This window comes from Metopolophium dirhodum, chromosome 5, assembly GCF_019925205.1.
Source record: "Metopolophium dirhodum isolate CAU chromosome 5, ASM1992520v1, whole genome shotgun sequence".
Taxonomy (NCBI): Eukaryota; Metazoa; Arthropoda; class Insecta; order Hemiptera; family Aphididae; genus Metopolophium; species Metopolophium dirhodum.
The window spans coordinates 19,693,174-19,718,894 of record NC_083564.1 but is presented as its reverse complement, the minus strand read 5'-3'; the positions used below and the strand labels follow the sequence as shown (position 1 = coordinate 19,718,894).

At 28.3% G+C, this 25,721-nt stretch overlaps 1 protein-coding gene across 1 annotated transcript; it reads right to left on the bottom strand.

Moving 5' to 3' along the window:
• Nucleotides 1–6,582: 6,582 nt before the first annotated feature.
• On the bottom strand, nt 6,583–19,575 carry LOC132944229 (G-protein coupled receptor Mth-like). Its single transcript, XM_061013465.1, has 7 exons — nt 19,442–19,575; nt 17,849–18,445; nt 12,962–13,473; nt 11,886–11,964; nt 10,332–10,510; nt 8,019–8,193; nt 6,583–7,392 (listed from the first exon to the last, which is right to left on the bottom strand). The coding sequence occupies exons 2-7, from the start codon at nt 18,409–18,411 to the stop codon at nt 7,143–7,145; spliced, it is 1,758 nt and encodes a 585-aa protein (XP_060869448.1). The 5' UTR covers nt 18,412–18,445; nt 19,442–19,575; the 3' UTR covers nt 6,583–7,142.
• Nucleotides 19,576–25,721: the final 6,146 nt, after the last annotated feature.

Sequence of the window (25,721 nt, the reverse complement as noted above, 5' to 3'; positions counted from 1 at the left end):
TCTAAGCCTTGTACCGGAAAATAACTTGCGAAGTAAGCACAATTATTAAAATACCGAATAAGGCGTGTACAACAGACTGTTGTCAACTACAGTAAGTTGTACGGACATCAAACACACACATTATACAATACCTACAAGATAATCGGTAATCTTCGTCTGTTGAGTGTTTCTTTGAAACGCGATTATCGCGTATTTTGGATAATCCAAAAAAAAAATGTATAGGTACCCTCACTCGATAACGTATTATAATATTAAATATAATATTATAATCGTCGCCACATGATCTAAGGCCGTATGGCGTATACCCATTACCCGCATTGCTTAAATGCGATGACGGATGAAAGAAATAGACGGTTTATCGATTTTCTACTGTATATTATATGCATGATATGATATTATTAGGTATATTATCGTTATAAGTATGCGTGTTATGTTATGAGCCGTTCATTAGGTTTTTATCTTGTGCCGACTGCCGATTGTCGCAGTCTCGATGTACTTTTGCGAATCCGCTCCATAACCCATTACGAAAATATTGACCTAACAATATTAACATTTAAACAATTTATTTAATTTTCCTTTCCTCGCCTTAAAAAAATTGGTTTAATTCAGGTGAAAATAAATTCCATTTTGCCGACTGAAAATCAAATACTGCCGAGTTGTGGGGGGGGGGGGGGTAACACCCCCCCCATGACCCACCTTCGGTTCGTCCCTGCCTACTATGAATTACTTTTGGTGGGAATTGAATTACCGATCCGCTTATAAAATATTCATTATACTATACATGACTAAATTGATCTATTTAGTCATGATATTATGTTGCAAATATTTGTTTTATTGTGATGATTTCCATGATTAAAAATTTAAAAAAATGCTTATCATAATTATTCATAACTATACATATTTACGTATGTGTTCAATTACTAGTTACTAAAATTTAACAAGATATCTATAGTAATTGAACACGTCAAATGTTCAATTATTGTCATTGTTTAAACATAATTTAACCCAGTGATTCAACAAGTATATTTTATAATGTTAGTTATACCTAGATACCTACCTAAGAATAATATAATATATTCTAGTACCTATTCTACATTTCTTCCAATTCAGACAGTGTCGGCCTAGTCATGGCCACTGGGCCACGAATGTTTTTTTTAACAAAATTTTAAGTACATTTTTTTGGGGCCTTTGTATTTCATTATGGGGCCCCTTTAAACAACTGATCCATGGGCTTTTGGTGTGCCAGGCTGACACTTATATACTGACAATATCGAAGTGTGGACTTTTAAAAAATATTATACAGAATTAAATACAATTCATTAAAATATCGCCAAAAACAGTCGAATACATATTTATGATTTTTCCTTTCAGAATTTCGAACTGAATGGAACTTGCAAAATCCAAATTATTGTCAATAAATAAAGCTTCTATTAAATATATAGGATATAGGTAGCCGGGTAGGTATAGGTACTTAAATCTACATTATCTACGAAAATATCAGAAAAAACTCATGTAGTTAGGAAAATCGTCTCTTGTTCATATTTAAGTGATGAAGAAAAAATCAAAAAAATCTTGGATTTTAAATAATGCAATATTTAGAGCAATAATAATTAATAGAGGATCCAAGAATAAAGATATTTAGTTGTGACAAAACCAGACTGAAAACTTGTCATAAATCTGGCGGAATAATCTGAGGCAGTGAGGCCCAAGAAATATCTATATTAAAATTACACTAACAACAATTATGAGACCTTGTATTAAGTTTTCAAGTTTGTTGACCGATTGAAAAATTACTAAAATAGCTATAATTAAAAAAAATCGAAAATTTATTATACCTACCAGTAGGAGTCAGAAAAATAGAAAATCGATTTTGTCAAATACTGGTTTTGCGTAAAAATCCCAGTTTATCCTTATTTATTGTTTTTGGTTTTTCCCGACTTTTTGAAAACTGATATGAATTTTTAGATTCTGAGTGGAACGATGAATGTATTGATCTTACAATGATATGTTTTTTTTATTTTTTATTTTCGTGTCTGTCATCACTTTTTAGGACAGTAAAAATGCTTAGATTTTCTTCAACAGTATCTTTTCTGATAGTAAAGTGAATCTTTTTGGTACTTTGGGGGGTCAAAAGTAAAAATTTTCCAGTAGTTTTCAAAAGCGCCGTGAAAAACAAAAGAAAAATTAAGGAAAAACGGGAATTTTTACGCAAAATCGATTTTGGTTTTTGGTGTAACTCTAAAACAAATGAACGTATATACATGAAATTTTCACTGGTTGTTTATAATTGCATTTTCTAAACACGATAAAATTTGAATAATATTTTGAGTTGAGAATCCATAAAAATTTTTCTTTTTAAATCTAAGATTTGAAAATGTAATACAAGATTTCTCAAAAGTTTGTCTACCTTTATCAAAAAAAAAAAAATGTCTACAAGAAAGTCAAATTAAATTTTTATAAGTGTTTATAATTCATATTTTTACAACATTTGATATTCACTCGATTTCTCATGTAACGATTTGCTTATTTTATTGTTATTCAAAAACGAAGATACAAATTTTATTGAATGTTTATATTTTCATTTACTATAAACACCATAAAATTTTGAAATTATTTTGACTCGATTTGGGCTGTTTACGGACATTTTCATTTTCAATTTTTTTAGTAATAATATTTACAAATGTTGTGTTATTATGTATTTTACCATTTTAGTAGTCAGTATCTAGTGAGCTGTATTTGGTATATCATATGAATATCAAAAGTAAAATAATGCAACCAAATACTAAGCTTTTCAACATTCATACTTTAATAATCATTATAAAACCATAATAATTTACCAAACATTTCAAAACACAATATTTTATTAATTTTTGATTGTTAAATTTTTGATTATGTCTTTTTTGTAACAATAATCATACTATCAAGTGGCCCAATCTTTTGTTTCTAAAATAGGTAAAAACAATAAAATAAATATGTAGGTAGGTCGTAGGCATCTAAGCAAGCCCTGATTTTAAGTATTTTTGTATCAGGTAAAAGATGGAATTGTTTCGGATATCTAGATACATTTAAAATAAATCATAGCTGAATTAAAGTACTAACTTCATATTATAATATTATAAAAACATAATATTACATAAATAGTAAACAACCACATATATGTTGTCTTTTTTAATTACATTTGATCAATCGCTCTTTTTCTTTTAAAAGTAAAAGATATTCACTTTTATGAAATACATTTACGTGATTTTCCAAATTACCAGAGTGACTATTTCTGTCCGAATGGGGTTAACACAGTTGGCAATTTCGCAGACACTTGCATTCGTAGTAATGTTAAGCTTAAAGTAAATTTTCAGTACTGGGTTAGAAATTGTTCTACCCATGATTAAGTTATTTGTTAATATTATGTAGCTAATATAAATAAATAAAACGGATATACCCACAACAGTATACTCACAAGAGGAACTTAGTAGCAAGGCTGGGCCAAATTTTATTTTAACTTTTTAACTTAACTAGTTACTTTTAAGAAGTAAGTTAAGTTAATTTATTTTGTTTTTAATTTTATAATATTTCACTATTTCAGTCTATTTCGTTTTCATGTCAAAAAATATGTATCGTAAATTTTTTAAAGTTTTTATTTATTTTATCATTCGAATCTAAATTGTATGGAAATACTGTATGAACTATTAACAGTATATCCTATAATTTTGGGTTAAAAAAAAATTAAGTACGCTACGTTGTATAAACAAATTAACTTTTTTTTAACTTAACAAAAATTGTGTATTAACTTTTAACTTAACTGAGTTAACCTATAGTTAAATTAACTTTTAACTTTTAACTTTTTGTTATTGGTGCATATAAACTTAACTTAACTGAGTTAAAAAAAAAATCATTAACTTGCCCAGCCTTGCAGTTAGTAGTACAGTCGTACAGACTACAATTAGACAAAGTACAGAGTGAATACAAAATAAGTCTATACTCTATACTTCTACAGCGCAATTATCGGGGCATCGTTAATCATTAATAATAATAATAATAATGTATATAGGTAAAAATATTAAAATTATGTTAAAAAAGAAATCAGTAGAAAAAAATATGTCTTCGTATTTTCGACATTAAAAATAAAATATCTGTCTTGCAATACATTAATAAATATTAAACAAAAATCAATTCAGCTACCTACCTATATCAATAAAAACTTAAACAATTTTCAAATTAAAATAAATCATTAACCAAGTGTTATTATTTTATCTATAAATATTAAATGTAAATATAATATATTATATATATGTATAATATAGATTATTATATTATTATTTTCAACTTATCATTTTAAGCTTTTTGAGCATTTCAATTCCAAAATCGTGTATTCAAAATTTCAATTATAATGTTGGAGTGTAGGATATATTACCCTATTTTATTTTCAGATAAAAATTTTTATGTAGGATATTACACTAACTTTGATGTAGCTGAATTGATTTTTGTATAATATTTATTAATATATAGCAAGACAGATATTTTATTTTTTATGTCGAAAATACGAAGACATATTTTTTTCTACTGATTTCTTTTTTAACATACCTACCTTAGATATTTTTACCTATATACATAAGTCATTTGGTTTTTAATATTCAATTATTAATGGTAATTAATTAAGTAAACGATTTAAACTGGAGGAAATTATTAAATTTGATAATTTATATAAGTATATGCTAGGAGAAAACAAAAGCGGTACAAGCGGTAGGTATTCACTTGTCCACCTTTTTAAAAATTAATTTGACTTAAAACTTACCACCTATTATTTTACCATTGTTTGTAGGAGTTAACACTATGTTTTGTAGGAGTCCACACTATCTTTTGTAGGAGTTAACACTATTTCTTCGTAGGAGATTACCTACATTTATAGGAATTTACTGTTCCCCCTACAAATTACGTTTTGGGTTAATTTCGTTTAATGATATTCTATAAATTACGTTTTGCATCATGTTTTGTTTAATGATATATCATATATTTTGTTATTCGTCATGTTTTGTTTTGCGGTATTTAATTATTTTGATTATCGCTTGCTGTCATAATTACATTTACAAATTAGTTTTCTGTCAAATATAACGTTATAATCATAACGTTCAGTGGCGTATTTTCAAATTTTTCTGGGGGGGGGGGGGGGTCTTCAGTTTATACATAATTAATATAAACTATGATATCTTGTAATAGTTACGTCCTTATGAAGTTTTTGGAGGAAGTTGAACAAAATATATAATAATAATAGTATAGTCTTATGTAATATTATATATATATATATTGTATTTAGCACTACATAATATGATAACTGATAAGTATTGTTATAAAATAGCGTACTTAATTTTTTTCCAACCCAAAACTAAATTATAGGATATAGTGTTAATACTTGATACAGTATTTCCATATAAGTTAGACTCGAATGATAGATATAAATGTCCATGTAGGAGATTACACTATCTTTGATGTAGCTGAATTGATTTTTATATAATATAGTATTTTAGCCCTGCTTGCAAACACTTGCAAATTAAAAGCTATCGTTGGGTGCCATTTTCAAACTTGGGTGGGCTAACTTTGTGACTTTGGCAGTGAGAACTGGCCACCCAAGTTACTTGCGAATTCTAAAAATGCACTTGAAAATTGTTGCTAATCATTAGCTTTCGTTTGATACTGATTTCAAAGTTCTGGGTTAAAATGGATAGACTACGTGAAGTTGGTCCAACTTTTAATTTTTTGGTTCACAGTGATTTCCACATAGATTTTAAGACAATTGTAGTGTTTAGGTGCGCCTATTTCACGAACGCAGCACAAACGAAAGGAATTGCTGCACAAACAAAAAACCCGGGTTTAAATTCAAAATATTTAATGGGCGTGCCGGGCACATGGTATAAATATTAATACCATAATAATGTAAAAATAATATTTCCATAATCCATACATTTATTTATTGTATTTTTTTACCATCGTGTGATTAATTAATTTCACTAACAAACTACTATCGCGTCATGACTCAGCCCAGTATGTACGTTTTTATAGGCTCTTAGCCAACGGGCGACGGGTACTATAAGTATATCGTACTTCGTAAATAATATTCATTCATAGAGTAGATAATAAGGTAAATGATAATTATTCATTATGTCTTATGTTGTAACAGGTTTTCGATTTCTCCCTATGAGTCTGTTTAATAAATTCACGTTAGCACGTTTTGTTGATAGTATTTATACGTAATCAATGCTGTAATAGGTACTTATTAAAGTTAGTTAAAGATACTCTGTATGAAAATGTTGTAACGTGTCATACAAGTTAATATTTTGAAGCGCAACCAGTTACAAAGAAATGTATCTATATAAATGTAAAACCATTATATTATGTACCTATTGTATAGGTATATCGTAAATAGGTAATATAAATAAAATGTTCATTTCTGAAATATACCCGCATACGCAAGTATACAGGTATAACTACAGATACAAAATATTTATTAATGTAACAATATTATAATTGTGATTCAAAATGTATTTGTGTAAAAATTACATTTTAATTTATTAAAAATAATAAAAAGTAAACAGCTCATAAATTATGCATGCTAATTGTATATAAAATATAGTTAATGAATATTAATTAGATTAAATTATTATGGTATAAATCTGTGTACACCAACATATTTAAATATGGAATTGAACAAAACTTGTTATTTATATTTTCTTTACAACATACTTTTTGTAGTTTATTGGAAATTAATAAAAGTGAACATTAAAATTCAAGAAAAAGATCAATTAAACAATTTAACATTTTTTTTGTTATATTATTAGATAGGATTTATCCATTTTTTAAATAAATTTAATATATATTATGTATTTAGACCAAATATAAATTATTTGACTAAAATATAACATAATAATATAAAGTTTAATAAATCGTATTTTTTGATTATTAACTATTATTGTATTATTATAATAACCACAAAAAACAAAAACGTATAATATTTAAAGACACAAAAATAATGATTTTTTTAAGCCTTAGGGCCTAGAGTCTTGATATATATTATTATAATAATATGTACATAGTATGTTCATATTGCATTCAGAAATCATTATAACTTTTATGAGCACTGCCCAGTGCCACTTTTATGACGACCTAGAGATAGTGTTAATTCGTGTCCCCTCACTGTAATCCATTGAATCCCTAAACTTTTTCCGTAAGTTCATAATAACTTTGGACTTGGTCACAAATATAATAAATATATATACTCCTTGTAGATTGGTAATTGCATTTATAATTACCTTTTTGATCCCTTTAAATTGGAAAAACTGACATACCATAAAAATTAAAAATGGCATTCCAAAAACCAGAAATAGTTTGATGCTCATTACGAATCTGTCAAAAATTAAAAATTAAATGTTATTTTAAGTCAAATTAAATAATTTTTGACCAACAAATCAAAAATTGTTTAGAAGATTTATATTAACTAGTTCAAAAGACAGAAAGTACTAACTTTAAATTTATCAACACTTTAGATTAATTAGTAATAACGTATCATATCACCTATATAATATTTTATGCTATAGTTCAAGTTAAATAAGTAGACTTTCTTTATCTTCATATTACTAGATGCTTATATTTTGACTTACCTTAGAGAGATTAATGTTTACAGCATAGTAAATTAATTTAAGTGCCCCTACATCATAGATTAAAATATATACTAGTATATCTTATCTATGCCCCACATTAAGTTTTAAGTGACACAGTTGTGTGCATGCTGCAAACAAATTATAAAGCTTACTAGTTTATTTTAAAATATAGGTATTTAGTATTAGGTAGGTACTACAATAAATATAAGTAATTAAGAAATTAATAAATACTCGAAGTAGACCACCCACCATATCTACTATATTTATAGTTAAGGAGTTTTAAATAATGAATTTGTAGGTACCAAAAGTAGTTAACAGACTATATTAGGTATGTGCCCTATGTGAATGGATATTACCCTTTTGTATTCTTACCTCTCTTTGTAAACAAAAAACATTTCTGTTTTTGAATCGGTTCGTCTGAATTTATTGAGTTCAGATTTAATTCTTGAAAAATGAATAGCAGTTAGTAAGAACAAAATTAAATTAGCAGTCAGCATACCACAGGTGGGTAGCCAGTAGAAAATTAAATTTCCGTAGTCATCGAGACCTGGAAAAAATATTAAATATAAAATAATAATTATGTATTTATAACCATATGCATTATACAAATTTCATATAGAAAACCAATGGCAACGATGTTCATTCAAAGTTATAGACACCTATACCGTCGATTATTAGATTTTTTCCCTTTATGAATCCAACAAAAACTTTTTTTCAAAACCATTAAAATAAGTAAATAATGTAAATATTACTGTTGCAAATATAATATATAAATAACTAATATTTTTTAATCAAAATTAAATTAATAATTTAAAATTGTAGGTAACAATGTTACCTACTTTTCTTTAGAATATTATCTGTTAAACTACTTACTATAGGTGTATGTATTTTTGTTTTGTGTGAGTAGATAGATAATAATTAAAAACTAATAAGTAATGTCATGTATTAATATTAAACGTATAATCATACCAACAATTATTATGTTCAAGCCAAATAGTTAAAACAAGCCATTAATACTAGATTGTATGGTGTACCACATTCGTCCACCACCCACTCAAGACATGTATTGCGCTGATGTACCTAGAGTTCGGTGACACTATAGACTATAGAGAATGGACCGTACGATTAAAGTAACAAAGGTTTGTTTGAATAAAATGTCTACCTAATGCATTTTTGTAAGAGTTAGTTAAACAGTTTAAATGTCGAAAATTAGATTAAACTTTTATTTTTATTTAAAAATTAAGTTACTGCAGTCTTACACTCAGTGCATTGTCGTGCTGCAGTGGTGTATTATTTAAAATTTTTACAGGAACAGATAATTGGCAAACTTATTGATGCAAAATAATTTAAAACAACATTTTATTTTTAAAACTTTGATTTAATTCTGAGAATACTTAAACATTTTTAAATAGTGGCATTCAAATTTTTATCACTGCGTGCATATAAAATGTCCACGCTGAATAACGCCATGTCTTAGCGTTTAGAAAATAAGTTTTCTTGGTTTTTTAATTTTGATGGTTTTTGGAGGGGGAATCATATTTGCATTCACCTAGAATAATTCAAGTGATTCAACTCTTATGCAAATTGATTAGAGTAATTTAAAAAGAATTGTGTCATATTCAAAACAATTTTGGATTAAAAACAATAGGTATTCGTAAAATAATAGTATATTTTTTATAACATAACTACTTTGTGCAACAGAAATATTAAATATCGATTTCTTTTAAAGCTTAAAGAAAAAGTTTAAGCATTTTAGTTGGAATAATATTCATGCTGTATAATCTAAACAGAAAACTTCGTTTCTTAAATAAATTCTTTAATACACATTATTATAATAAATTTATATTTTTTTGAACTCAAACATTCATTTATATATAATTTGGCTGATCCTGCGCACTTCGTAACCCGTAAAAATGACAACTCTAAAAAAAATTGTGTTTGTTCAACTCTCAACTCCTTTTTAGTGTAACTCACTGCAGAAAGTGCAACTCAGCCACCCTAGTAGGTAATGTGTGAAAATTAGATTTGATGCATGCTTGTATCTGATCTGCCCGATTAACCAATAGCAAATGACCTATCCAACACAAAAATAATTTTTCAATTCGAAATAGTAGTTTCTGAGATTAGCGCCTTCAAACAAACAAACAAACTCTTCTGCTTTATAATATTAGTATAGATTATACAAGTTGGTGTATGTGAGTGTGGCATAGGTATAGGAATGTACAGAAGCAGATTGGGTAGTCTCGTTTCTTCGAAAAATATTTTTCTACCGGCCCATAATTTATCATGGTGGCTCAATGGCCCATATATTGGCCACATATTATTATATTAATACATAATAATGACTTTATCGCATTTGTTGACATTATATTATTATATAGCTGTCATACAAATTGTAATGCGGCATAGTGGTTATTTTATCCTACCAGCCCGAAATGTTAGCAGCCCCACGAATGCTTGACTGGCCTATCCGGCTCTGTATGTATGTGTATTCTGTATTCTGTATTAAATATTTAATTATATGTGCTGCGCCTGAAGTAAAATCCTGAGACCGTCTATGATTACAATATAATATTGTGTTCATAAAATATTAACATGTACACCAAGTTAAAGTTTACAATATTGAAATCTGAGAAATTAAAAATGTCAAAATTAATTAATATTAAAATAATTGTGTGAACTTACTGTTAAAAAAGCAATCATATTTTCCGATATCGGGTGCTAATTTTAGTAGCGTTTCGTGTTGTGAATGTTGAAATAAATAACCAGTAGATACGCAAAAACTTGAAAATCCCCAACAGTAAATATGGTACATAATGGTACGTACTGATTTTGATGTATTTCTGTTTATTGAATTGTTGTATCTAAATTAAAAATGTGTTGAAAATATTATATGCACTGGTATAATTTGTACTTTTAGATTATATTAGCAGCACTATATATTATAATATGGTACACTGGGCAATAGTAAAATTTGCTATTACCTATAGGTTATAGGTATAATACAAGTATAGTAATATAGTAACAATCATTTTTTTAAATAATGAGTGTTTCATGATAAAATAATCATGTTATATAGGTATGTGATTAAAATAACATATCTATAGATATGATAAATGTTATCCCGTACCTGTATAATTCTAATACAAGATGACTTATAAGTTTATTTATAATTATCATCCTACTTATTTGTGGCTTCAAGGGCAGATCCAGGGGGAGGGGTTTGGGAGGTCAGCTGACACAGTTTTTTTCCTAGTTAAATGTGGACCCTCAAAATGGCAAACTACATAATTTTTTTTTTATTCGAATTTGTATACAATGATCAATAATAAAATAATATTAAATAATAATAATGTATAAAATGTACACATGCTCAAGAATGTTTCTATACAATAATTATACAATTACAAATATAATTATAAATGTACAAGTATATTAATATGATGTATATACAGACGTGAAGACTGAGTATTGAAGTAAAATAGCGCGTACGAAATCGTGCTTAAACTTATGAACTTATAATGTACCTAATTCGAAAAACACGAGTATAAAAATATGTTGGACATATATAAGATTTTATGAAGTTGGCATAGATGAAATTGATATAGAGGTGGAATACCGTTCATTATGTCTTGTTTACCAACAAGTGTACGACGAGAAAATTGAAGCTGGAGTAACTGGACCTTTAAACTTAAATGAAGTATTGAAGTTCATGATATCACGAGACATGGTTTCTTTGTATTAAATGTATATACTTTGTTTAAAATATTTTGTACACTTCCAGTCAGCAATGCAACTGCAGAAAGAAGTTTGAGCCGTCTAAAACTTCTCAAAAGATGCCTTCGCTCAACTATGACTAAAGACCGGCTTTAAAATTTGGCTATATTGAGCATAGAAAGCAACAAAGCTTAAACCATTGTTTTTGATAATGTAATAAGTACATTTGCTCTAGTGAAAAAGCGCATAAATTATGCATTAAATTAATACATTAAATATGTACAATCCCTTCTTAAAATGATTTAAATATTTCAGGTAAATTTGTAAATCGCGAGGGCATCGGGTGACTTTGTAATACCTAGTTGGTTTAAGTTCCTACACTTTCGTAAGTAAGGCAGACCCACAGTTCTAAAATCCTGGGTATGCTGTGTGGCTTAGAAGTTTATAACACCACATAAATATACACGCATTATTGTTTTACACATTTTATTACCATATTATGTAAGAATATATTTTACATACCTTAACATCCAGTAAATATCGAAGCATATTACATTTAACCAGCAACATGTTGTCAGAGTTGCAAAGAAAGCAAAATAACCTAAAATTACACTTTAAATTAATTCAAAATACATAAACAAGCAAAATAATAATTAATAGTAAAATGCATAATTTGGAAGCCAAAACATGTATGCTGATAAGACAAATAATAACAGCAATATTTATATTAATTGTTGTTGTTTAGTTTTTAGATGCATGGACAATTAGTTGCGTGAAGTTGCCCTGTGAACGAGATCTCACTCTTAGTCCACCACAAGTCATTGTTGTGCATATAATATAATATTATACTCGTTAGTGTCGCTAGGTTAGAGAATCCTCCGGTGCAAAGTAACGTTAATTGCTAATAGTATTTATAATGGCAATGGTAATTTCAATTGTTTCTTTTTACAAGATTTGAGCCACATTTAATTGATACGTTGTCATTATTACTTAGGTCTGTCTCAATAGGAAGTGTAAAGGTACTAATAATGTTTATAATATAATATTTATATTTTATAAAAAAATCTTTTAAATTTTACAATGATGTGTGGTTTTTTAATATATTTAATAATTTTTTTATATAAATTTTTTTTGTGACTGTCGTCACAGTTTGGGTCAGTGAAACGGTTTCGAATTCCTTCAACAGTATCTTGTTCGACGGGAAAGTGAATCTAGTTGGTGCATTTGGGAAGTCAAAGTTCCCAATAGTTTTCAAAATCGCCGGGACATACAATATAAAAATTAAGGAAAAACGGGATTGGTTACCCAAAGTAGGTTTTTGATAAAATCGATTTTGGTTTTTGGTGTAACTCTAAAACAAATGACCGTATATAAATCATACATGACATTTTCACTGGTTGTTTATACTAGTATTTTCTATACACGATAAATATTTTGATTTGTTGTCAACAAAATACGGAAAAATCATGAAAGTTAGCAAATTATTTTGAACTAAAAATTCATAAATTCTTTTCTTTTCAATCTAAGATTTGAAAATGTAACACAAAGTTTCTAAAAGTTAGTCTACCTTTATCAAAAAAAAAACAGGTAAGACATACCGTATGGAATGCACCACGGGCTTTTTATGTCGTCTTGTACCAAATCATAGATCACATCGAAGACGAAGTACACGAGCTGGCAAGCCATGTAGAACATGAAGTAGTAGCCGTTGGCGTTCCGGAGGTAAGGCAGTGTGGCGTACACGATCAGCGTGAGCACCAGGCACACGACAGACAGGATTTTAACCCAAAAGAGAATACTGACCGGTGGTTTGGCATTCGTGCACAGGAACGCCCTCAGATCGGCGGCCTCCGGTGGCCCGTCCTTGGTGTAATACTCCAAGCAGTAATCCGTGCCCGGGATGATCCATTCGACGCCTTCGTGGATAAGGAAAAGGTTGCCATCCGTGGTCAACATGAACCTGTCGTCCATTAACCTGATAATGCCACACAAGTGTGTGTCGTAGTACGCTAGCACCGTGTTGTTCGACCGGCCCACCGGACTTCCGCCCGCGTCTGATTCATAGGCGGACACCGTGAACGGGATCTCGCTCTTAGTCCACCTTAAGTCACTGTTGTGCATAGGATGTATTATACTCGTTAGTGTCGTTAGAGTAGAGAATCCTCCGGGCCCCGGTGCAAAGTAACGTTAGTTGCTAATGGTATTTACAATGGCAATGGCAATTTCAATTTCAATTTCAATTTCCATAGTCGGGTACTATGGAAAAATTAATTAAAACTACAATATTATTAAGAACAGAATACTGATATGAAAATAGAGCTACCTAAAATCAAAAAGGAATTATAACCAGTAATGAAGAATACTAAGTATCTCATGGTGCTAAATTTTGTTTTCTATCTCTCTCCGACCCACCCACGCACAACATATCTAATTTTTACCCAGCAGAACCAATTCTGTGTCGTTTAAAATTAAAGAGAACAGACTGTTATAAAAACAGGTAAAACAGTTTTAATACGTGAGATTTTTTGCAACATTTATATTTTTCTGCGATATAATTATTATTTTTAAATTGTGGTACCCTTTTTGAATTAAAAGATTAATTAAAAATTTACAAAATATTGTGTCAATATAAAGTTATCATTTTTAATTTTTATAAAAAACATTTTCTTAAAACTGAAAATACAAAACTTCTCATTAGTTGTTAATTACAACGACCTTAAAATATCAAAAATACATTTTACACAAAATTATTTGTGATATTATTACGCGCCACCAGTAAAATAGTTCAAGGTCATCTTTGTTTTATTACGCGTCATTCCAGATTTTGAAAATTGTATTGCTATTATTTACAAATCATATAGGACTGTTGCAGGTATATATCATTATATAATATATGAAAACAAGTGTATACGAAATAAGAGAAATAAAAATTCATTGTTTTTCCTCAATCGTTATTATGTTGGTATCATTGACTTGTATTATGTACCTATTTAATATTTATGTACCAGCCAAATACGTCTAAAGCACATAAGTGAACAAGAAATTTATTGTTGGTATAGGGACATGTTTTTTAAGATTATCATAGTCACAAAACGAAACTGAAAAATATTTAAAATAAAATGGACGTAGGTATTAAATGGTTATAATATTATATTGTGTATTATAATCAGGTTTTCGATTCAAGTCCAAACCAGTAATCCCAGTTGTTACATAACTTATAATATTTTATAATATGTCTACAGTAATGTACTGTAGTAACCCTGACGATGTACCAGTAGAATCATAGGCATGCGCAGGGTTTTGTGTCGGGTGCAGCATACATTTTTAACCGGCCCTAAAGAACAATAAGCAACTCACTTATTTCCTTTATATAGCCTCCCCCCCCTCCCGATTTTGTTTGGCCCCACTGTGTAAGCTTTTAATATTAAATAAGTTTATATAATCTATATAAACTATATATAAACACAAATGGTTAATGTGCTATTGTCATTGTGGTTGTGTCTGTATCTGTAGACTGTAAACTAGTGTGTACGTCAAATTTCTCCAATAATACCCATCTATTTTAGATTCTGAGTGGAACGATGAATGTATTGATTTTACAATGATGTGTTTTTTTTTTTTATTTTAGATTCTGGGTGGAACGATGAATGCATTGATTTTACAATGATGTGTGTTTTTTTTTTTTTATTTTTGTGTCTGTCATCACCTTTTAGGACAGTACAAGTGCTTGGATTTTCTTCAACAGTAACTTTTCTGATAGGAAAGTGAATCTAGTTGGTACTTTGGAGGGGCAAAAGTAAAAATTTCCTAGTTATTTTCAAAAGTGACGTGAAAAACAAAAGAAAAATTAAGGAAAAACATGAATTTTTACGCAAAATCTGCTTTTGAGAAAATCGATTTTGGTTTTTGGTGTAACTCTAAAACAAATGACCGTAGGGACATGAAATGTTGACTGATTGTTTTTAATTGCATTTTCTATTCACCATAACATTTTCCAAATATTTTGACTCATTTTGAGCTGTTTACGGGCATTGTCAATTTCCATTTTTTTAGTTTTTTTTTCTATAAATATCAATAAAATTTTATCTGTTGAGTAAATAAGCTTGAAAATTTAATAAAAGGCTCCTAGGTTGTTGTTTCAAAGGCTGATGAAAAAAATTAAAAATCCTTAGTCACAGTTTTTATTTATAAGAATTTAAAGTTCAAATGTTGACAAAATACGTAAAAATCACGGACATTAGCAAATTATTTTGAGTTGAGAATTCATAAAAATTTTTCTTTTTAAATCTGGGTTAGGTTAGGTTATAATGAGTGTGTAACCTTATGAGTGTCTGAAATTTATATTTTTACAACATTTAATATTCATTCGATTTCTCATGTAACAATTTTCTTATTTTATTGTAATTAAAAAACGAATGACTGTAGATACTTGAAAATTTCACTGAATGTTTACATTAGCATTTTCTATACACCATAACATTTTGACTCTTTTTGATCTGTTTACGGAAATTGTCAGTTTTCAATTTTTTTATTTTTTTTTTCTATAAATATCAATAAAATTTTATTTGTTGGGTAAATTTAATATAAGGCTCCTGATATATTGTTACAATAGTAGTTGAAAAACATAAAAAATACACAGGCACAATTTTTTTTGCATTTTAAGTTCGAATTTCGACAAATTTTATTAAATTTAAAATTTAATAATTATTTTGTAGTTAAAAATTTTTAAAATTTTCAACTTTTATAGCTAAGAATTGAATATCCAATTCAAGGGTCCACGTAAATTACAATAAATTACTTTATTCACAATAATATCATCAAATATACTTGGTAATATCATAGGCTGACTGATCGTTTTCGCTCAGAATCGTTTTTATTATACAATGATATTATATCATTGAATTCAAATTTAACACCATTCATTACAGTGACCCACTTGTAACCTACTGTACAGCAGAGCGACATCCACTTACCCAACTTTTTAGACTTGTATTGATAAAATAGTATTATCATTTTTCATTTGAATAAAATTGAACATTTATATTTTAATTTAATTATAAACTCAATATGTTTGAAATTATTCAATCTTAATTTAATCAGCAACCAAAACAACTTAAATATAAATAAAGAAAACACAATTGCAAAAGCTAAATCTCTTTAAAATTATTGCACATTTTATAGAAATTCGCTAGATTAAACCGGTTTAAAATTATCCCACATTATCCCGCACCGGGATAATGAACCATAAAGTAAATTATATGGACCAAACATCCCGGTGCATTATTTTTCACACCGGTTTAGTTTGTTTTGATTAAATTTCTATTTTATGGGGAACACTGATCAAAAAGGTTGATAAATAATATATTTATCTAATCTACCTATGTAGATTACAGCCCTCTAAGACGTAACATACACGTACACATTATGCGATTACCAAGAATGAATTCAACCTTACAGCAGAGTGGCGACCAGTTACCTTCCAAATCCTCCCTTTTTACATTTTTCCTCGTACCTAAGGAGTAAGGACCCACCGGACTTTTGGACTTCGGCGACACTTTACAATGAAAAAAATAACATCTGGTACCTGGCAACTATAGCACAAACACGATGGATGCTTTCTCCGCGTATAAATTAATTGGTAAATATATCTATAATCCTCATTATACTTAGGTATAATAATATTTATAGACATTAAAAAATATTACGCCACCCGGCACCCACTCCATAAATTAGGTCTGGAACTTGCCAGACTTGAACCATGTCCTCGGCATCACTGTGTGTATATACACACACAATCAAAATTTTGACAATCATGACAACTCCTTACCTCCACCATCCCTTTCCCGACAAATAACCACGGCACCAGCTACAGCTTTCGATACGATCGGTATAAGCAGTACATAATATAGTATATTATACAACTTTAAACTTATACACCGAGTTGGGAATCATCTAGATAAAATTATTTCTTTAATTATCTTATCTAGATAAAAATAATTAAATCATCTAATTATCTCATCTAGATAAATGTAATGGTTATCTGTGGTAATTTATCTAGATAAATAATATAATAATAAGAATATTTTTAAATACTGAAATAGCCAATAATTTATGAGAACCGAGTAGTACCTGAAATATTGTCAGTTTTATTTTGTTATTTTATTGGTATTCAAGTTGTATTTAAAATTTAAATTGTATATTATTTTAGTTGAGAATTGAAATTAAGGATTTATTAATTAATAAATATTATGTAATTAGTAATTACTAAAAAATTACATTATTTATAATATAATTTTTAAAAAAATTATCATTTTTTTATCTAGATAAATGTATGTGTATTTTTATCTTTATCTAGATAAAAAAAAATGATGTTCTATTTTATCTTATCTAGATACATTTTGAATGAATTATCTGTTATCTTATCCGGAAGATTTTTTGGTTATTTTTTCACAACACTGCTTATACATAGGACGCCGTGGACTTACTTGGAGTTGAGGTCGCTGACGAGTTTATATCCGGGGTCGCAGCACTTGTTGACGCAAGTGTAATTGCCCCGGCCGCAGTACCGGTCGCGTGGCCGGCACGTCCGGCCCACCAGCTCATTGGACGGTGACAGGTCGAAGCAGTAGTTCGGCGTCAACCCGATGGGCGACGGGTGCGCCTCCATCAGCCCACGCACCTCCACGGCGGGCAAGTCGACTAGCACTTCCGTGGCGTTGCAATGTAGTCGTCCATTATAGGAAATATCCAACACCGTATTGGCTGCCACCTTTACCTTGAGGCTCATCCGCTCGAACTTGCTGCCGTACCCGGCCGGTATGCTGCAGAACCGCACTTCCGGGTCGTATATCCGATCCATCGCACAGCACTTCCTGGCCGGCACGATATTAGCCATGGAAGACGCGATTCTGCCGCCGATCGCGACAACGAGAAACGCGACGGTGGCGGTGAAACACGATCGGATGGTATTCATTGTGTGCGCTGCACACTGTTTGGTTGGCGTCGGCACAATCACTGTCGCGACTATTGCGTATGTCATCCAAACCATTCGACGAGCCGCCGCCGCCGCCGACCGCCACGCGCTTATATAATATTATAAAAATGTAATATATTGGTTCTCGTTGGGGGGGGGGGGGAAGTGAATTTAGTTGGTATTTGAGTGATCAAATGGGAATTTTCACGCAAAACCCGTTTTCGACAACATCAATTTTGTTTTATTGGTGTAAGTCCAAACAAAAGTAACCTTAGTCACATGCCATTTTTAATCAAATGTTTATATAAAAAAATTTTATATAACTACTATAAAATATAATATTTTTGTAATTTTGACTCTTTTCGAGCCATTTACAAGCATAAGAAATTTTCAATTTGTATTAGCTATCTTAGTTTAACTATCATCGATTAAAATGTTTTTGCTAGATTAAGAAACTTGAAAATTTAATACAAAGTTTTTCATAAGTTTTGGTTAGAGGAAATGAACAAAAAAGTTGAGCGATACGTTATTTTATGAGTGTCTACAGTTAGAATTTTGACAAAATTATTTTGAGATAAAATTTATAAAAATGTTATTTTGTAGTTAATAATTTATAAAATGAACAGTTTTTATAGCTAAGGATTGTAAATTTATAACAAGATTTCTCATAAGTAATTTATACTGTAATCAAAAAAAATCTAAAAAAATATATAAATACAGTTTTTTTTTATAGATATTTTTGATTAAAATAAGGACAAAATTCAAAATTTAAACAAATAAAAATTAAGTATTCGTCTTATTCCAATACAATTTATATTTTATCAGTATTTGTTGATTTATGATTTCGTTTAAAATCAGATTGTATAAAATGTGAGTAGCGGTTCTTTATTTTCAATACCTTTATTTATAAACACCTATCTACCTTTTTATTATTAATTATCCGGCACAAATCGAGCCCATTCACAGAGAATTTGATGATTTAGTGTCAGGTATTCGCACACACAGTAATACCTATTAATTGGTTTTTTTTTTATTATGATTTGAATCAATATTTAAAATATATTATTAATTAGGTATTTTAATTAGTGTTCACTATAATACTTACTATTAATATTGTCCTTAAGTTGTATTGCATGAATTTCGAAGTAGTTTTTGACACTATCTAAAATAAAAAAAAATTGAGGCATAATTATTGTAGGGTGACTGCTCCAGTAAATGAACAGCACCAGTGAATGAACACACCAACATTTTCTTTTAAGTAAGAAGAAAATCAGAAGTAAACTACTATGATAAATGGTATCAATATTTAAAGAATATTCTAATGTTGGTCATATTGTAATTTCATGATATTCGATTTGATATCATTTGATTGAGAATATTTATCATTTCCCTCCATTTACTATCACCAGCATTGTCACTAAATTGTTTTATTTTTCAAAAGTTGTGTGTACAGAAATGAAACGTTAAAACATCTTTAACCCAAGGCGAGATACTTAAAGTTATATTTATTTGATTCATCACATACTTTTAATGCCATTGATATATTAATCAATTAAATTAAAGCATTTTTTAATCTCTTTTAAGAGTGTTCAAGCACTGGTACAAGTAATGATGCAAAAACCAGTGAATGAACTAGTGTTCATTCATTGGGATTTAGGTATTTTACTTTTTACTAGTGAATGAACACTGTGTATTTTATTTTATTATTTTTTAATTTAACGTGATCGTAGGTAACTTTAATGTAATAATCAATACATTTTGTTTAAAATAACTACCTATCTAAAAAAAAAATGCAAGATTATTAAAAATTAATAATATTGAGAACAAAAGAAAAAATTAAAGTGTAAAACCTATTGACAAAATGTTTTAAAGGAATCTACTAAATTCGAGTAAAACTTTACTGTTGAAGATGATGTTATTGTTATTATGGTCCAGTGTGAAGGGGAGTTATGTTATGTTTAATTTTATCTTGTTGATGTAATCTACTATACTAAATATATTATGTTTTTTTAAAAGATTTTGTGTTGTTGATGATAAGGGGATTCCATATTGCGATTTTCTGTTTTTGTCTAACACAGGATTTTAGACGGATTCTTTGCCAAACATATCAATTGAACTAATGAAGTGATAAGAATTCTGAAAACAGGTTTGAATTCGCTGTCAAGTCTACTTGAAATCGACTTCCCCATAATTTTGAATTTTTGATTTCAGCTTCTTCAAAAATTTAAATTTTTGTTCTACAAAATTAAATAAAACAACAGAAATTAATATGAAACTTCTTTTTAATATAAAATAATATTGTTGGTTTGCTGAAGAAAATTCAGCCCAAATACTTAGCGGAAATTGGCAGTGATTTTCAATATAGTTAAGTAGAATAAATGTAGTCAAAAAATATAAAACCGTCGTCATGTGGACAAATTGATTAAATTAATTCGTGAAGTGCGTCAACTACTTGTTACTACTATTTTGGCAACGTCGCATAAAATATTTTATGCTCAATCGTGTTGCTAAAAAGGTATGAAAAACTATGAGGCCTGTCAAATTGTCAACAGACAACAATGGACCGACGTGATTCGCTGGCCATAATATGTTCCCCTTGGCTAGAGTGTGCGTAGAAAGGCCCTAAAAAAGCCGAAACGTAACAGATTTTAAAATTAAAATGTTCATGGATCTACTCACAAAATACAAATGATTTAAAATCACTCTAAAATCATTTTGTGATCTAAGCTTTTTTTGCTATATTATGATTCAATATAACTGTTTATATTATAAAAGAAAGTATTAATTGCAGTACTATAATGTAGTGTACAATTAGCGATAGTGATAAAATTAAAAAAAAATAACTTACCATCCATATTTAGGTTTAAGGATTTACCGTCTGGGCCTATAACAAAACATAATTATAAAAAGATATTAAATGTCTATTAAGAACTAAGTTTTAAATTCTGAGCGGAGCGATGTGTGTTTTTTTTTAAATTTGTGCCTGTGTACACAATACGTAGCCGAAAAAATGCTTAGATTTTAAAGTTCAAGTCTCTGATGGGAAAATTAATTTAGATGATGGAATCGAGAAGGCAAAATTGAAAATTCTTAGTAGTTTTCAAAAGCACCGGGAAAAACAAAAAAAAAGTTGGTTGTAACTCTAAAAAAAATTACTGTATATCCATTAGATTTTTATCAACTGTTTATAATATTATTTGAATTTTTCAGACCATAAAATTTGCAAATTATTTTATGGTTAAAAATTTATGAAATGTTCTCAATTTGTATAGTTAAGAATTGAAAACTTAAGTAGTTCAATCTGTAAAAATAAAATAAAATATAAACACAGTTTTTTATATTTGAACGAAATTAGATGTTTATACAAAGTTACGATTTTTATTTAAAAATTGGTAACTTGTTACTTCAAATTTGAAAAATCCTAGCTGTTCTAAATTTGGTCGGTAACTATAACTGAAATTTTTTAATCAATATTTAGCCTAATCGCAGCATAGGACTCCAAATAGATAGACACGCGTCGTACACTAAAATATAGTTACTTTAATCAAAAATATAATTCAGTATTTCAGTATATACTTTGTTTTTACCTTTCTTAGAATCGTTCAAATTAGCTAAAGAAAAAAATATGAAATTGTTAATAATTATTGATATAAAATATATCTAATATTTCCTGACTCCTATGATTTATTAAAGAACTCATTTTTATTTATTTATTTATTTTTTGATACCTAATTAAATTGAAAAAATCATTGTATCTCAAATTGTTAACATTATAGGTTATAATAATATTTATAATGTTTTGAATTTCGATATTTCAGTATTTATTAACGTGATAGATCTTTGACCCTTAAGGGGCCTCGCTACGGTAATTATTTAAGGGGCAACATTTAGGAAATTTCTAATCTTGTCATAATCGTCCGGCATCTATGTGTTAGTTGTAAATGGTTATTAGTGTGAGTGAAATTAATTGCGAGTATCCTCTCTTGTACGCGCAAGCACATGTCAATAACTCGATAACCATATCAAATTAACAGAAACATACATTTGTTTTGACAAAATTAAAGTTAGTTAACCTTGTCTGATTTTGATTCTGAAAAAATATTTGAATTCAGCAGAAAAATGTCTGTAGATCGTACGAAACATTTTCCGTTTTTAATGTTAGTTTTAATTTTAATTATGATTCAAAAAAGTTGATATTTTCAAGTTTTCAATTACAGTTCACAGTAATATAAAATTTAGTTTTTACAAAGTGCTTCGTAGGATCTATAGACAACAATTTTCTGGTGATTTCAAATTTTTTCTCAGAATCAAAATCGGACAACGATAACTAACTTTAACTTTGTCAATACTTTGGGTCTTTTCAACTAAAATCGACGGCAGTAGCGAGGCCCCTTAAAAGATCTAATCAATTTTACGAATGACAAAGCTATATTATTGTATCCCTGTTAAAATATAAGTACCTACCTATCTACTATCTACTTATAATTTGGAAATAATTTTTAGATTATTTTATAATTTACCTAAGCATTTATAAGGTATGATCATTGATAGTTTACGCAGAAATATAAAGTTTAAAAATTCGAAAATGATGATATTGAAAAACGTTTACAAATGCATTTTATTCTAGTTAGTCTGCGTTAGTAGACAATACCATTAACATAATTTACTATAACACCTACATAGCAATACTATGCAGTATGTACACATATTTTTTAAAATGAATAATTAAATTTAAAGGAATTGATTTTTATTTTTTTTATTTCAGTCATTCGTGATGAACTTCATATTTATTTTTAAAAAATGTTCTCACGAACATCTATAGGCATTTTTACAAAACAAACGTTTTGAAAGAATGTATCCATTTTTTTTAGAAAGGACCAATTGCTGAAAGTTGTTTATAAAATTTGAGGTCATTTTGGGAGAAAACTGTTTTTTTTTCACAGAGTCTCAGAAAATATGGAATTATTAGAGAATTTAATAATAAAACAATAAACCGAAAATAAATGTTTTCTTTGTTTCTTCACATATTTTAACAATCTAATGCTTTTTAAACTATTTATTTTCTACATATTCTTTACTCTATTGATAATAAATGATTAAAACTTCATTGGTATTATTTATATCAATTTGAGTTATAGATTATGTATGATAATTTTCTTACCTATTTTGTATGATGTTAAAAAATTTTTGTACGGATTTTTCTCTAATAAATACATATAATATATATTTCGTTATTACATAGAATAGGTAACAGTCTTATTCTACTATGATTTACATTTCAGAAATCTTTTAATTTATGATTTCTATACCCCATTAGACATTTTGTTTAAAATTAGTAGTATAAAATGTGAGTACCTAGCGCGGTTCTTTATTTTAAATATTTAATTGTTGCTGTTATCCTTTTAAATTGGTCCCAATGTAAATGTATAAATTGAGCGCATAGATTAAATAACGTTACGCTAGTACTCTAAGTATGAATTTTTTTTCTAAAAATGTCTTAAGGTTTTATAATGAAATTTTACCACGATAATTTGTTTTGTAAACATTAAAAAGTTCAATATTGATAGTGTGCGAATAAAATCAGTGATGAGTCATCACAATAATTGTTGGCTAATTAATTGTGCAGTGTGTTTGGGAATACAATGATCATAACGTGTCAGACGCATATAATTTTTTTTTGATAAAAATATTTCATTTGAAATCATTGGTTATATATATTTTAAGTCAATACATTTACGATTTTAAATCGAAAGATACATTTTGATATATACCAGGGTAACGTCACACAGGCACCCTGATAACTCAACAGTAAGTTTCTTTGTTGTTACCTATAATTTCTTCATTGTTACATAAATGATGGAAGGCACAAATATCCAATAACTAACTATACTTAATTAGTTTTAGAAAAACTAATTGAAAATAGCAAGTATTCAACTTAAAATTAAAAAAATTAACAATTACAAGTTATTAACATTTTACACATAAAATCAATATAAAGTATGAACGTACAATATTATTTAGATATTTACCTTCCGAGCTTTTACTATTATATTGTTCACTGATGATGTTTTAAGGCTTTTTTCAACACACAATTGAAACGTGTGTGCACTACAACGAACACGTTGTGTTAAATATTGCTCATTTCCTATTTCTAGTGCTATACAAACTTTTTGTTTCAAATTATTATTATCATTTAAATCAATCACTGTATCCGTCATAATAGCTTAAATTATAGATTCAGATAAATTGTCATGACCATCAAAGAAAAACATTAAAAAATTAAAAACCCAAACATATAAAAATTATAAATCTAGAAACAATTTCCTACTTATGTGTTCACTATCCTCAAAATGTTCATTAAATAAAGCATCTTCATCAAGTAAATCATCTTCACCGTGTAAATTATTTGCGTGAGGTAAGTTATCTGCGTTGTTTCATCTTCATTAGTATCATTGAATATTTGAACCATTTTTACAATATTTCTTCCATTGTCACATGTTATGGAATATACTATAATATTCATCAAATAAAAAGCTAAATTTATTACATTTTGTTACAATATTTAAGAACGTATTTTGTCAACAAACAAGATTATTTTTTTACCACTGTTTTTAAGTAGGTAATCAGAAATATGTTTTTCGTTTAATTATGTCGTTCTTAATGTCACAATTTTTAACTTATCATCTTTAATGAATTGTACATTTACGCAATTAACGTTTACAATCAACCTTCACTGAAACCGACCTTTTGTAGACATCTAGCTTAATACTTTTTACTATCTCATCTGCATATTCCTTTACATGGTTTCTTATATTTCTAGACTTAATTCTGAAATCTATAAATTATTAATTAAAAGTGTAACCAGATACCAAAAAAAAAAAATAATTTGAATTAAACATTTTCTTCAACGTGTAGTACATGGTTTCATAAAGAAACTAACAAGTGTTGTAAATAATTAATATTATGTTGTTTTATTCGTATTTATAATTTAAATATAGTTTAACCTATTATTAGTATTATGTATTTACTATTTATTACAGCCTAATGGTTTATAATTGACTGTGGCCAATAAGTTTAACAGATGGTAAAAACTTACAGACATTACCTATGTAATAGTTATATTTACAACAATATGAGTATAACTACAATAAGTAACAACTTCAAAATATATAAACAATAAATAATAAAAAGCGGGTAACTGGATGTCGCTCTGCTGAACTGTAGGTTACAAATGTATCGATGTACAATGGATTGTATTAAACTTGAATTCAATGATATAATATCATTTTACAATGATCTGAGTTTTTTTTTTTATTTTTTATTTTTTTTTTTTGGTGAGCCCAGAAGACACCTAAAACAATTTTAAAATTATGACCTGCTATTTA